Source organism: Cyprinus carpio, chromosome B23 (assembly GCF_018340385.1).
Source record: "Cyprinus carpio isolate SPL01 chromosome B23, ASM1834038v1, whole genome shotgun sequence".
Classification (NCBI taxonomy): domain Eukaryota; kingdom Metazoa; phylum Chordata; class Actinopteri; order Cypriniformes; family Cyprinidae; genus Cyprinus; species Cyprinus carpio.
In genome coordinates this window covers 14,451,442-14,467,000 of record NC_056619.1, presented here as the reverse complement: position 1 = coordinate 14,467,000, position 15,559 = coordinate 14,451,442, and the positions used below count along the sequence as shown (strand labels likewise).

Below are 15,559 nucleotides of genomic sequence, written 5' to 3'. Positions count from 1 at the left end.
CTCTTCCTCTTTCCCTCTATCCGCATGAGACATCTAAAGACAGCGAAGGATGAAGGGGATGAGAGGCCCTCAGGGTTTAGTGTGTGAAGCTGGGCGACCTTTAATGTGACCTGAAGGGGTCAGTGCAGATTTCTGTTCCTCTATCTCTATCCATGAGTGAACAGAGAGGGAGCGAGAGAGGATTTGAAGGGGAAAGAAGAAGATTAAAAAAGTGAAGAGAAAAAGAGATGAAACCGATTGCAAAAACCGTATGGAATAGATGGGTACACTCACTGTGTCACCTCATAATCATCAAATAAGAAAATGTACACAATTTTTGCCATGTGACCATATATTTTTGTATGCATAAGCTGCTTGTGACTGAAAGATCCACATGGGGAAAGTGCTGGAAGCTTATGTAAAAGCACATTTATAGAAGTCTAAAAACATATGTAACTGTTTGTTTGTTTATTCTGTCTGACTCAATTATAAAAAAACATGCATATTTTATTTTTTAAATATAAATTGAAACACTTCCCAAAATGGTAAACTACTATTATGAAATATTATTATGAGCATGACAACAAATTGATGAAAATTCAGCATTCAAATATTATGAATATAAAACCTTTGTCTGGTTTACGAACATTATTGTATGCATAATTTTGTGCATCATTATACTTTTTTTAAGATTTATGGTCAAATGTAACTCCCCATTTAAATCAATTTATTTCTTGAAATGACAAAGCTTTACCCCTAATATGGGGTAATTTGTGATACTGCATCACCCTTATGACTATATCATATAGATACTTTCTTTCAGTTCATTGCAGAAAATTTAAAAGCGGCACAGCTTACCCCGCTCTCCCCTATAGGAGTGTTCACAGATCCAGAGGAATGGATACAGCTTTGAAAAACTTCAACTGAAAAGTATGTTTGTGTGAATGGGTGGTGTAAGTATGTGTGTGTGTGAGCATGCTTGCATCTCGGTCTCTGTCAAACTTTGCCGAGCCCTGCAGCTATCCTTCCTCCACACCCAAAGCTCGCACGCGCACATACACATATGCAGAGCATCCCACAGGAGCCAAGGCGTGAGTGGCAGGCCGGGGCAGGAGGTGGAGAGACTAGCCAAGAGGCAAACAGGTGCAGCCCCTCTGGATTCTCTCAAGTGGCATACATTAAAAGGAGGAGGGAAAAAAGCCGAAAAAGATGAAAACATCCCTGAGGATGGGCAGGCTGAACACAGCAGAGCAACTGTTTTTTGTTTTAGTTTTTTTTTTTTTGCAAAGGAAGCAGTTTTTTGTATATTTATCTCCTATTTTAACATAGAAAATGTATTTAGTTTGATTAAAAATGAATTTAATTTTAGTTTTTAGTATTTCGTTTGAGCACAGCCTCAAATAACAGATTTATTTAAACATCTAAGTTATTTATACTGAGATTAATCTTGTATTAAACTCATGTAAAATGATATCAACACAAAACCGTGAACACACAAACAAACACTTCATTTTTCGTGACATTATGTTCATGCATTTTGGAGCTGTTAACAGCCACTGGAAGCCACGTATGAAGAGTGCCGGCACAAGTGATGCTTTATCTGATAAAGTTAGCGTTGAAAGACGACTGTTACCCACATGGCCTCAGCGGAGACATGCCTCCACAGACACACACACACACTTCCCTGCCCCCATTCCTCCTCTCCAACCCCCACCCTTCTCAACGTCCTCGCGGAAAGCCCCCGTCCAGCCCCCTCGCTTTATTCGGAGTAACTGACGCAGAACCGGGGGCGGCTGAGCACTATTTCCGGTAACACTTCCGCACAGAGGGAGTCAGGGAGGGTGCTTCAAAACAAAAACATAAAAAACCTGGGCTTCGATTCCCGCCTACATGTACATACACACACACACATTCACACCCTCACACACACTCTGTCACTCAGGCATGGAAAAATATTGAATATGAATTTCCTCTAAGCAGCATTTCTATGAATAAGCCCGCCCACAGTTAATGTCTGCCCTTCAATGAGACGAGATATATATACATTTGTACAAAACACACACACACATAAATATAAAAACCACACATGTAAACTTAAACTGAGTAATCAGCTTGGTTGGGGTTTCTGTCTTAAGTCCCATTAAACTCATGAGCTGAGACGCTTCGAACTTATAAGAGATGTTCTCACAGTCTCCTCATAGAAAAGACCTCACAAGAGGGAGCAAGAAATCAGCAGAATTACAGCACAGTAAAGCTGCTGTAGAATGTATCGTGGTTTTCACGAAAAAAATATTAAGCAGCATGAATATTGGGCTGTAACAAGCAAGGACTGTGACCTCTGGATGAAGATGAAGGATATATGTTACTGTTCAAAAGTTAGGGGTCAGCAAGTTTTTGTATATATTTTTTTCAGCAATGATATATTAAAATGATCAAAAGTGACAGTTTAGGTTACAATTAAGCAGCATGACTGTTTTCAACATTGATAAAAATAAAACAATAATACATAATAACAAGAATGTATCGTGGTTTTCACGAAAAAAATATTAAGCAGCATGACTGTTTTCAACATTGATAATAATAATACATGTTTTCTGAGCAGCAAATCAGCATATTAGAATGATTACTGAAAACCTGTGTGACACTGAAGACTGGAGTAATGGCTGATAAATCAACGATAAATCAAGCTTTGCCATCACAGGAATGGATTACATTTTGAAATGTATTAAAATAGAAAAAAGTTATTTTAAATTGTAATGATATTAAAGTATTTCTGCTTTTTACGGTATTTTTGATCAAATAAAGTGACTTAAAAAAAATCATACCGATCCTAAACTTTTGAACGGTAGTTTAGCTTCTTAATAACTAAATAACTTACTACAGTGAATGCCATTGATTTTCATTCGTATGCATTTGAATATGGGAGACAGGAAACACAAGTTAATGAGCTGACATACAATAATTAAAGTTTGTGGAGATCTGGCCTGCAAATTGTTTATGACAAGAAGATGCGTGACCAAAGGAGGATCTACTGTAAACCCCACAGACTGACCTCCTGGCTGAATTCAAGTGTTGTTGGGAACTTTAATAAATGGTATTTATACAATTACAATGTAATATTACTTTTTTTTTGTTATTATTATTAAAAACAGAAGCAAAAAGCATGATGTCACATCCTGTTTGCATCCAATTTCACGTTCAAAGTCTAAATGTGACCGTAATAATGTTCTAGAGCCAACTGTAAAGTTACTAAATAATAAAAATAATTTGAATTAAACATTATTTTCTTTATGAACTCTAGAAAACACAGTCCCTTTCCAGTACACTAAGTCTAATAGTTGGTCTCTAAGGTGATGAGCAATGATATGGTGAACAGGTGTTTCACATCAAAGCTGTTACCATATTGTGGATTTTAAACTAGAACGCTGTAGTGACTATAATCAGCAAGCAGGACCGGTTCTATCCGGTGTATAATCTGCGTATAATGTGTTTCAGTCTACTTCTGAGTTCTGAAGGCGTCCTTACATTTTTTTATTGTTGGCTCAGACAGTAAGGATGATATGGAAAAGCCGAGAGACGTTTTCTTGGCGCTGTATCTTCTGAAAGGTGTGCTGGCCTTCTGCTAAGATACACACAAACACACACATTTGCGCACAGCAGTAGCAGTTCATGACATTCCTGCAGCTGTGGCGTGCTCCCCCAGCACTGTCCCCAGGGGACGAATGCCTAATGAGTCACGCGTCTGTCTGCTCTAACCTCTGTGTGTGTGTGTGTGTGTGTGTATGTGTGCGCCGCAAACATGCTGAGAGTAAGTGTGGAGGCGGGACGCTGGGCAGACTTGGCACAAGCTGGGGGTGGGGGCCTGTGGGTTGGTATGGCAGGGTTTTATGCGCCTACTTAAATCTATTGGAAATGATAAATACTTTATATGCACACGTCTTCTTGCCACAAATTTGCCACAGAGTTCAGATACATCCACGTGATGGGATCTAATAAACTTTTTTCTTGTATACAGCTGGCAAACAACTTCCTTTCAGCAAAACAAATTATAAAAGCTTTCAAAACTACACTGTTTTGTTCTGTTGCCAGTGCTACAATAGTTATGGAAGTAAGTTATATAGTAAGTAAGAGAGAGCTGAAGGGCAGTGTGCTTCCAATCCAAACCCAGAACAACCCCCCCGCCAACCTCCCTCTCGACCCATAGGGTGAGCGGGCTGTGTCAGCCCAGTGAAGCGTTTCCCGGTGCGGGGAGGTCAGTGGCAGTCCAGCCATGCATGCCAAGATTTCTCTGCCTGCGTTTGGATCCCCCCTCCCTTCAAAAAAGACAGCCACAGGAGACCTGTATGGATAGGTACTAACTCCAACACACTCCCAAGAGCCCAAAATATAGAAGCTGGAACTGAGAATGTATGAATGAAAAGTGGAAAAGTTAAATGTAAAGGCCACATTTAAGATAAAGTAAGTCAAAGCTTACACATAAAGCTTATAAACTAATTTGTAAGTGTTATTTTATCTAAATATATATATTTTTTCAATGAATAAATATTTATGCAATACTGTTCAAATGTTTGGGGTTGGTAAGATGTCGGTAAAAACCAAATACAGTAAAAATACAATAAAAACAGTAATACTGTGAAATATTATTACAATTTAATATAACTTTTTTCTATTTTCATATATTTTTAAAAAATGTAATCCTGTGATAGCAAAGCTGAAGACTGGATAAATTGATGCTGCTATCACATGATCATTTAGAAATCATTCTAAAATGCTGATTTGGGTCAAAAAAAAAATCTCTTATTATTACCAATATTATAAACAGTTGCGAAGTTTAATATTACATTTTAAAACAAGATACATTTATTAATAAGACAATATGACGACTAGAACAGAATTCAAAAACAGCATTTATTTGAAACAGAAATCTTTATTAACGTCGTAAACTGTCAGTTTTGATCAATTTAATGCAGTGCGAAGTTAATATTAAGCAGTAAGTAACTTGCATTTTAAACATAATATTGTTTTGTCTATTTTTTATATAAACTAAATCAGACAACGAAGCCAAAGCAGGATCAACTGAGCAGCACAGAGACTGAAAGTTAGTCCAGAATGCAGCAAACACAAAAAAGCACAATATATAGGCCTACACTTTTGAAATGCTGTTTATCAGATTTGAGGACCGTGTAAAAGGAGCTTATAAAAATTAAATAAAATGTAGACATTTCATATGTTATTTAGATAATTAAAATAATTGCACTTTTTTGGGGCGGTTTTATATAAAGTATAGCATGACACTGTACTTTTTGTGAGAAAATTATGTAACAAACTGTATCTGAACAGTTGAGAGAAGAACTGGGTCAGCCGTATGTAAAAACTGACATTTGGGAGGAGTGCATCCATATATAGCCGCAGTGGCTTTGTAATGATCAGCTGTTTGAGCTGATAGATAAGCCCTGCACCTTTCCCACCAACACCCACACAGACACACCCAGCTCTGATACCAGTACACACACACACACACACACAGTCATCCCTCACCTGCCTGTGAACCTTTCCTGCACTGTTTTCCTGTAACCAACTCCTGCAACTTCAGTGATAACATTTCCTGATTAATCACCATATGATCTGAAAAATATGTGGCAGTTTAGGATGTGCACACACAAAATTAGTGAAACTAACGTCTCACCTGTTTGTCACTGGGGAAGATGTTACTGTGCTTCAAAATACTCATCTCTGTGGCAGCGCAATCACCATTTGAAGCAAAAGCGGATAATAAAATCATCGGAAAAAGCCTGTTGTGAGTCTGGTGCGGTTTTCTAGTGGGCTCTAATTTGCTTTAATTCATGAATGCAACACACTGCAGAGACTGCCTGGCTGCTCGCTGCTGTCCTGAGGAGGGATCCTGCCGTTGCCATAGCAGCATAGCCTCGGCTCCATGTGAGGGATACAAACACACCGCTACACAAACCATCGTACGACGCACAGACACGCGAACACATCGGTTCTAGTGAATTTGAATCGCACAGTCAACAGCTCAATTACTTGTGTAAACAAGCTTTTCTGCCCATACCCAGCCCTCTAGCAACATTCTGCCAAATCTGCGTTGGTCTACGCTAACAAACCTCACCTAATACCACACGCTCCACAGCGAAAATATCACTGTCTAATTACGCTGCCGTTAACGCAGTTCTAGTGAATTTGAATCGCACAGTCAACAGCTCAATTACTTGTGTAAACAAGCCGTTTTAACCACGTCATCCCACAGAAGAGTGGAAGATCTGAAATAAAAGTATGATACCTCATTACAGGGAGAATTCACCTAAAAATGACATTCAGTCATTATTTACTTACTCTGATGTCATTCCAAACCTGTATGACTTCAGTTCTTCTGTGGAAGACAACAGAAGATATTCTGAGAAATGTCTTAGTGTTTTTTGTCCATACAGTGTAGGACAATGGTACGCAAGTGTTTGATTATAAACATTCTTCAAAACGTCTTCTTTTATGGTTCACAGAAGAAAGTCAGTCATACTGGTTTGGAATGGCATGAGGGTGAGTAAATGAAGACAGAATTTTCATTTTTGTGTAAACCATCCCTTTAATGTCAGCATGAAATGAAAATTCACTTTTGTATGATTGTGTCATCATTTAACCCGCTTAAACTCTGCCCCTTTCCTACAATCAACTGCAAAGTAGGAGTGGGTGATATGACCAAAATCTTATATCATGATAGGAGTAATTTTACTTCACAGTAAAAATATAAATCACTATATAGTTATTGTTGCTTTAAATTAAGTATTTATGATATCAACATTTTTGATAACATAGAAATTTGGTAATTCTTGTAATCAGTGTCAATATCACAAGAAATTAATACTAGCCGGTTGAGAAATTTCTACCAGTTTATCATGTCTACCAGTATATTGCCTACCTCTACTGCAGTCACATTCATTTTTGAGGGCAATGTCCACTTCTTAAAATCCAGTTAACAACTGATGAATAAACTCATAATACGTTACACTTGGATGTATGTCACAATATGGAAGAAGAAATAGCCATAGTTTATGCACTTCAGTGTGACTTTAAGTCTTTAAAAAAAAGTCTGTACACAAGTTTTGCAGAAAAGAAGATTATCCATAAACAACAACTTAAATTTCATTCCTCTATAGAAATATGTTTCTCTCATTTATAACACTTTTTTTAATTTGGTCACTATTGACAACTATTGCAATGAAAGAGCTGCAAGATCTTTAAAACTGTCTTTGCATTCTAGTGGAAAATAAAGACAGAATTTTCATTTTTGGGAGAACTATTCCATCCACGTCCAGTTTCTTCTTGCCTCCGAAGGCTGCGTACCAGACGTGCAATGAATACATCAACAACTGCTGAGACTGTTCAATTTGAAGGACCAACTCTAAAATGTTTAGACTGCGACATCACCATCTTCCATGTTTTTTGACCAGCCTTGTTCCCAACCCCCCAGTGACAACTCTTTCTTGACCCGGGACGCAGCGGGGGGAAGCCAAGATTCGTAGAGATATTTACGAGACGGAGCGGAGTGTAATTTCCTGCCAGCCTCCACTAGTTCCGCTGAAAAAAACAGAAGAAAGGAAGAACATTTCTCCTGGGAGACAACATCCAGGCCGACTGAATGACTGACTCTTAAAGGAACAACAACACACGATCATTCATCTGTCCACACAAAAACACACAAACAATGGTTCTATGTCATCAAGCACACTTCATTAGGACAACAGCTCAACAGCTCAAAGGTCCACAGTCACATATCGATCTACATATAATTTATTAGCAGGAGGCATATCGCAAACAACAGCTCAAAGGTCCACAGTCACATATCGCACATAAGCAAGGTGTTATGATGAGCTTATAACCTTGAAAGGAAAACCTTTCACCTCCAGTATGGCTGCAGAGGGTTGAATGTTTTTTTAAATGCAGTTACTGAGTATTTAGAGTAATGAATGGAACTGAGTTTACATTGGTCATAAAACAATATAAAAAGAAAACTGTCATCCCTCTAAGAGACAGCGCACACCAACACAGAGCATGTTGCCATATTCATTTGCATAAAGCATGATAGAACCTGTTGTTTAGTACATGTTCTTGTTTTTACATTTAATCTTGCAAGATATGTGGACCCTAATTCATAAAAGCTACACTCAAACAGAAGCAGAATACGAGGGTCACATTCATACTAAATACATTAGCTACATACACAGTTCTTTTATTAAAGTGACTGATACACACAAAATTGACTCTCCATTTTCAGGGCTCACAACCGAATTAAGAACGAGTTCATGTCATTGCATTTTCCTGTAACTCCTCCTGCAAACTAATTTTTGTACCAACTTGTTGAAATGAAAATACTTTAGAAGTATTCAAACTAGTGTTAGAAAGCATGAACAAGTTCTTGACAAACTTTGTGTACAGTCAAAGGGAAAGTGTCTGTACATAAAGTGAGCGAACAAATAATACCGAGGTGTCAAATATATTCTCAACATTTAATATTGTTTCACACAGAAGCATTAACATGTGTGAAGATTTATATAGTGTGAAAGTGAGTGTTTTTCAGAGAAAGTGTGTATGTACTGTCAGTGTTTATCTGGTTGTAAAGTTACAGGAGTCATCATGCCCACTTTCTACTATCCCAACTATGAGTACATCATCTGTAGTTCTCTTGAAAAGTGTAAACACTCTTTTAATGTTACTCTGTTTATTTGAGAAACATTGGCGCCAACCAATGAGGTGTGTTTAGCACATGGCTACCTGTTTGGTCTGTTTGTCTAATTTTTGCTGCACCAAACAGAATTTAGAGCCACTAAATAAAATTCTCCAATTCCATCTGGTACCACTAGTGGTGCTAAACTTCCAAATTTCACCTTTAAGAGAGAAACCAAAGTGAGGCCATAAAGAACATCTTCATAGAGGGGAATGAGTGGAGATGAAACGAATTACCAGCTTCAACAATAAATGAACAAACTGCAAACCCGGATATTACTCAAGCAGAATACAAAAGCTGGCCACCAGATTTAAAGATAACTGACAGTTGATAATCACATATATGGCATACATCAAAAAATACAACAATCATCTCACCAAGTAGTCAGATCAGAAATGCTGCAGATGATGTCACAGCGCTTAAAAGAAACTGTAACCGTTTCACAGTAAACGATCGAACTTCAAAAGAACTTTACGTGTGTTTTGAAATAATCAGATGGAAGCTGGTTAAACCAATTAAAGCAAGACAATTTCAGTCAGGGTTTGATTCATCCGAACACTATCAGATGATATGGCACCACAGAACCCTTTCACTTCGGGAATGATAAGACAACAATCAGACAGAGCTAGTGACGAGCCTCCTCGACTTCATCTTTAAAATCAGCCTCCATGAGATTCTAACGCCCTCAGTGCATGGTAATATAAGGGCCCCAAACAACTAAGCCATTAAGTTTTTATCTCCTCTGGCTCTGGCTCAGGCCCTCCTCAGTAGTTTACCTGCATCACTCAAACACCTCCAGCTTATCTGAAGCACCTTCGCTTTGCGTGCCGCTGCCTCAGTAATCACCGGTAGCTACGTTCAGTAGCTCAGTAAGCTTCTTACGCCCTTCCCCTCCAGATTAACCGTTAGAGGCGGCAACAGACGTGCTCAGTTCAGATAAAAACACAGCACCTGTGTGGACAAATACTGCAGGCGGCCAACCACTATCCGGCTTGCTGCACGCACACACACATGCTCACACACAATGCATAAAGTTGATTGTTCCAACAGAGGTGGGAGATATCACAGAGTGAGAATAAAGAGATATGAAAGTCCATACATCAGCTAGTAATATTACTGATTAACTTCAGGATATGATCACAATCCGTGGCATTGCCATGTCACAGCAACAGAGCAAAAAAAAATCTGCTGAGATTAATCTTTCAACTTCTCCCAATTTCTTTCTGACCTTCACAGACACTGAACTAGTTTTGTCGTTTACATGATCGATGAAGCGTCCTGGAAAAGTGGAAATAAGGAGCGCGTGGTGCATTTTGCTCGAACATCTGCTACAGACAATCTGTGACCTTACATTGCAGCTCGGAGTCCAACAAACCAAAACAATCAATTCCAACCATTTCACATTTCCTTGTACTTGGTCTTTATTTACTTTCTGAGAAACAACCGTGACAGCACTAACAGCAAGTCACTGTCCTTCTTAACATCTCTAATGCAATTCAGAGAAAAATGCATCAAACCGTGTAATTCACCAGCAGTGGCTTGTCATCCTCTGCTTAACTTTTCAATGAATAACCTTCCTTATGCTTTACATGCAGGACAATTTCAACATATGACAACAATGCACAAACTTGGTCATCCCGTAATCAAAAAAATTACAATTTTGCTATCATTTAGTCTCTATTGTTAGATGTTAGGCACAATCTCAGTCACCATTGACTTTCACTAAATGAAAAAATGAAGCAATGAAAGTGAATGGTGACTGAGTCACTAACATCTCCTTTTGAAAGACAGAAAGTGACACAGATTTATAACAACATGAGGCTGATTAAATAACACATATTTTTTGTTTTCTGAGTAAACTATCAATTTAAAGTGATATATAAAAGAGCACATTGTCAGTATATTTAAAATACACATTCAATTCAAAATAAGTAACACTGACCAAGCTGAACTGCACACTTACCACAGGAGATGAAATTCTGCAGCCAGGGCAGTCACAGATTGGAGGATGTACTTGTAAGATTCCTTTGGACATAAGTGTCTTCAGGCTTTTCCCTAAAAAAATTAATACGCAGTCGTTAACCTTTTAGATTCCTGTAAATGTATATGCACACATGGAGTACAAAACAATCTAGCATTCAAATACAGAATTCATTTCACGTTAGCATCATACAACAAAATCAGCTTATAAAAGAGTCATTCAGAAATTGACCTGCATCTGATGACTCCAATGAAACTGTACCAAATGCATCCCTTCAGTGTCTACTTTAACAAGTCCTGCAGTCATCCACCCATCTGTCAAACTCATCCATGGGACAGTGTCACCGTGCAACAAAAGTGTCTTAAAAGGACATTCCTTTTATTTATAGTAAGTGACCAAGAGTAATACCCAGAGTGCACATGTACAAAATTAGTCTTAACCTAAATGAACTGTTGTCCGAAAGAAGACTTGAAACCTCTAGAAACAAACTCAAGTAAACTGTATAAAATTCTTTAGATAATCAGCAAAAACATCACAAATCTAACACTAACACATCAAAATATCAAAATATGGCATTTTGCTCACTTTAAATCTTCGTAAAAACAAGCTGCTTCATATGATAATGTGCCACTGTATCTTATCCTGATGTACTGCACTTTTTAAAAGTAACTCAGTATAGACATGTACATCACTACCTTAACATTATATTAAATATAAATCGGTTTTTAAAACTGTATTGATTTATTAATATTAGAAACCTACTAAAGACGAAAACTTTCATTCAAATACCAATCTTAAAATTAGTCAAGTTAAAATCAGTGAAAAACCTGCAGATATAGGTTTGTTGTACTTATCGACCGTTAACTGATAAAGAAGATCGAGTTAAAACTCAGAAAAGTCCTAAACTGAATAGAAATGACAAACTGTCGACAAGAACTAAAAAGGATGGAAATAAAAATGTTATTACGACACAATGATAAAAACACGAACCAAAACCATTTAGCAAGCAGATATCTCACTACAGAGTTACTACACATAATACAACACCAAGTTTGATTTTTTTAGACCTCAGAAAAGTGTACCGGTTGAAATCTTTGTAAACACAAGTTGCTTAATCCATAACTGCTTGAAAATGTGCCACGGTGTCATAATCCTGCTCTACTCCACTTCATTACAAAAACAACTTCAGGTAGAAGTGAAATTCAGACAGAAAAGTTTTCAATTCAAGTAAAACTCTTTTTCTTTACTTTAATATCTGTACAGTCCACGTGCGTAAAGACTACTTTTCACCTTTTTTCCCATCAGTGCGAATCCAAAGCCGTTCGACTCAAAGCACAGTGAGCTCTTCTCAATGCACTGAAGTCACTGCTCTTCAGCAACTCGTATTTTTATCGCTAAAAAGAGCAGGTCTATTAATTCACGAACACGACGGAGGCTAAACGAACCCTAATTTCAAAGGCAATGTTCATTCGGCTGCACGCGGCACTGACTTACCTTTGTGCCTAATGCTCCGTTTCCAGTCTTTGGCTGTCTCTCTTCCACTCACGAACTGGAACTCGTTTGGGGTGAGCCACTCAGCCCGGTATTTGATGGAGGGCCCTTTGCTGCCCTGGCACAGTTTGTTAATGTACAGTAGTGCTTTGTTTTCCCCGCATTCCACTTCGATACAAGGCTCCCCGTTGTCGAAAAACGGCTGAAAGTCCGGGATCGACGAGAAGCTCTCCAGCATGAAGTCGTCCGAGTGGTGGTGAAGGTGCTGCTGATGCAGCGCGGCGTCGCGAAAGCCCAAGTACGCGCGCTGGTGATGGGCGAAAATGTGATCGTACGGCGGCGGATGAGGGGTCACCACGGGGATAGCTGTGGCATTTAAAGGGGCCAGGTATTCGGGTTGGTTGTAGGCGGCTAATGCCATTTCTTCTCCATCCAGTCTCTCCTTTTTGATGGCAGGCATGTTACCCGAAGCGCAGCGCCGGTAACGAGTGATTAGCAGTTCATGCGTCCCAACTTGTGTCCCTCTTCGCGGAGTTCCAGGCGCACCGGTGTGTTTACGCACGACTCCCGCGTCGCTGGCTGACAGCAGAGCGCTTAAGTTCAGCCATTCACCACTTCACTCTTCTCCTCAGTGCGCTGCTCGCCTGACGGGTCTCCCCGCGCTCCTGCCCACCACATCTAATCGGACTAATGCCTGACATCTCCGCCAGATATTAACGCTGAGCGTGCTTTAATGATTGTTTATCCCGCGTTTCCTTTAAAATAATCACTGTGGCAACTTCGCTGTTTATTTCCTCCGTCAACTCCAGTGCTAAGTTTATTTCTGTCCAGAAAGTAACGAGGACAGCATAGGACTAAGATATTTTAACACATAATAAAGCGTGTGTATATGTAGTGTAGATCATGTAAAAGTTCAGTAGTACATGCACAGTGGTGGGTAGTGAGCCAGACTGGCTCGGAGCATTTTCATATCTGACGAGGATAGAAATAATTATGCTATGTGCGAATTTTCGATTGCAAATGATGCCTAGCGCTAATGGGACTTTGGGGTTTTTCTCTCGCTCTCTCTTTCGCTCGTTCGTTCTTTTAACCCCTAACACGTCGCTGAAGTCACGCTTTAGTTCACAGACCCATACCAAACAAGATTTGCACTCTCCGCCGCTTCTCAAACTTGGCCCATTTAAACAGCGGAGGCAGCGCGAGCGCGAGCGAACTCGAGGGGTCCGCGACGGACGAGGTTGCGTCACTGTTTCCAGTCACTGCAAAGAGTTCACAGAAATCATTTGATTTAGGCTTTATTTTCCATTCTCATACTGCTATGTGGTTACTTTTATTCAGTTAAGGTGTTTTTTTAATCAAAAGATTTGTTGACTATAAATACAAGTTAGCACATTATTACAAATCTTTTGAAAGAATAAAAAAACAGCTATCACTGTAAGTTACCTATAATGTAAAATAATTTTTTTACATTTTTAATATTATAAATAATATATTTTTTTAAGAAATACACAATTTTAATACTTTTTTTTCATATTTGTTGTTAGTATGTATTTGGTTTACAGTATGTTGCACCACATGTTATTTTCTGTTTACCATATGTATTTCAGTCTTCTTTGTTAGCTTATGTTGTGTTTGTCTGAATGACATTTTGTTTTTCATTGGAAAAAGTTGCAAGAAAGGTTCATTTTGATTCTTAAGTTTGATAACATTTTGCACTTAATGTCATCATGTGGCTTTGTTGTAAAATATTGGAGGCTGTGGTTACCAGAACTTTAAAGTAAAATACATTCACAAGTTACAAGAGTAACAGGAGGGCTGTAAAATGTACTGATGGAACATTCACTGTATTTTCATTTTAATATAAACAAAATAAACAGTGCCATTGAAAGTGATTCAATGTTTTGGCAGCAATAACCTTTTAATGATCATTTTATAATTTAATAATCCTTTAGTCTCTCAAACATAATGAAAACATTTTGATGTTATGCAGTATATATATAAAAAATAAAAGGTATTGGTAAACAACATTGCAAAAGCAACTATAAACCTACTTTATTTATTGTAAACAAATCAGATGAAACTGACTGTGCTATTTACATACAACATCACCATTCCTTCAGACATTTAAACAAGGCTTACTTTCCCTTTTTTTTCTTTTCATTAATGTTTTTTATTCACACTTTAACCTTATCGATATAAGATGTAATCTATGTATAATCAAAGATGATCAGATGATTCTCTAGGTGTTGTTGAATACTGTTCCAGAGGTAATGTAGCTAATGGGTTCATCATTTGAATACAATTTCTATATTTTTTTTATTTGACTAAATATTTTTAAGGCAAAGATCATCATTATTGTTCCTTTTGTTGAATCTGCTCAGTCTCATAGACACTGTTCACTTTGCAAGCCTGTGAGTTTTAAACTTTCTATGCAACATTTCAATCTAGAAATCAAAAAACCGCCCCCACAAAGACATATCACAAGAAAACTGGAAACAACCTAAAGGTCAAAGGTTCTCAGAGACATCAGGAGATCCCTGAAACCCCAAGTGTGATGATCCCCCGCGGGGATACCCTGCCCCCGCACCCCTACTCTCTTCTATATTATAATTACTGGTGAGTCATGAGGGACTCTATTTATGAAGGAGGGGTTCCCCTAAATTTACAGATGACAACGTAGCGTTCAACCCACAGTTTGGTTCAGGACGGCTTCCCCTGAACTTTCAGCCCCCACATTATCGACAGTTCAGCAGAACAAGTCCTGTGGCATCCTCTTCTTGCTCATCAAAATGAAAGTGCCACCCACTCACACGGAGCATGAAATGGTTTCATATTTCACAACATGCATGCTGAAGAAATTTCTCGGCTTTTGATATATAAAGTTTGGACCACTTCCCTCTCACATGCTCACAACTACATAGCCAAACTCAAGTTGAATGAATGGATAAATAAATAAAAATATATACATTCAAAAGTATTACATAGACTCTTAAGGTCACTGTCTACACGATAGTTATTAATATCTATAACACAGCAGGAGGGAGTTGTGTTCATCCACTTGATGTTAAAATGTTGGTAACAAAGTTATTCAGTTTTTTTTTTTAGATTATATTCATTCTATTCGTCTTTGGTAGTAAAGCTTTTCAGACTACAAACATCAAGTAAAATCTGAGGCCTTGTTCAGAATATGAGGCCTTGATCAGAATATAAAACGTTGATACTTTATAAACGTTGATACTTTGCCAAATCATTTCACATGAATGACAACATACATACAGTAGACCAATATTTTAAAAAGTATATGTATTATATGTTTGGTACATTACCAAAAACCAAAATGAATTATGCACTTGTGAATATCTAAATGTTAA

At 38.1% G+C, this 15,559-nt stretch overlaps 1 protein-coding gene across 4 annotated transcripts in view; it reads right to left on the bottom strand.

The window, feature by feature from the left end:
* LOC109062831 (sterile alpha motif domain-containing protein 11-like) overlaps positions 1-13,373 on the bottom strand; it is a 58,766-nt gene extending 45,393 nt beyond the window's left edge. For 2 of the 4 annotated variants that reach the window (XR_006158277.1, XM_042751307.1), the window contains exons 1-2: positions 12,192-13,372; positions 10,680-10,771 (exon numbers count right to left, since the gene is read on the bottom strand). Coding sequence is in view for 3 of the 4 variants with exons in the window: in XM_042751307.1 (XP_042607241.1) it covers positions 10,680-10,771; positions 12,192-12,648 (549 nt within the window). In the remaining variant the exon portion in view is untranslated. The other 2 variants (XM_042751308.1, XM_042751309.1) reach the window with 2 other exon arrangements.
* Between the last annotated feature and the right edge of the window lie 2,186 nt (positions 13,374-15,559).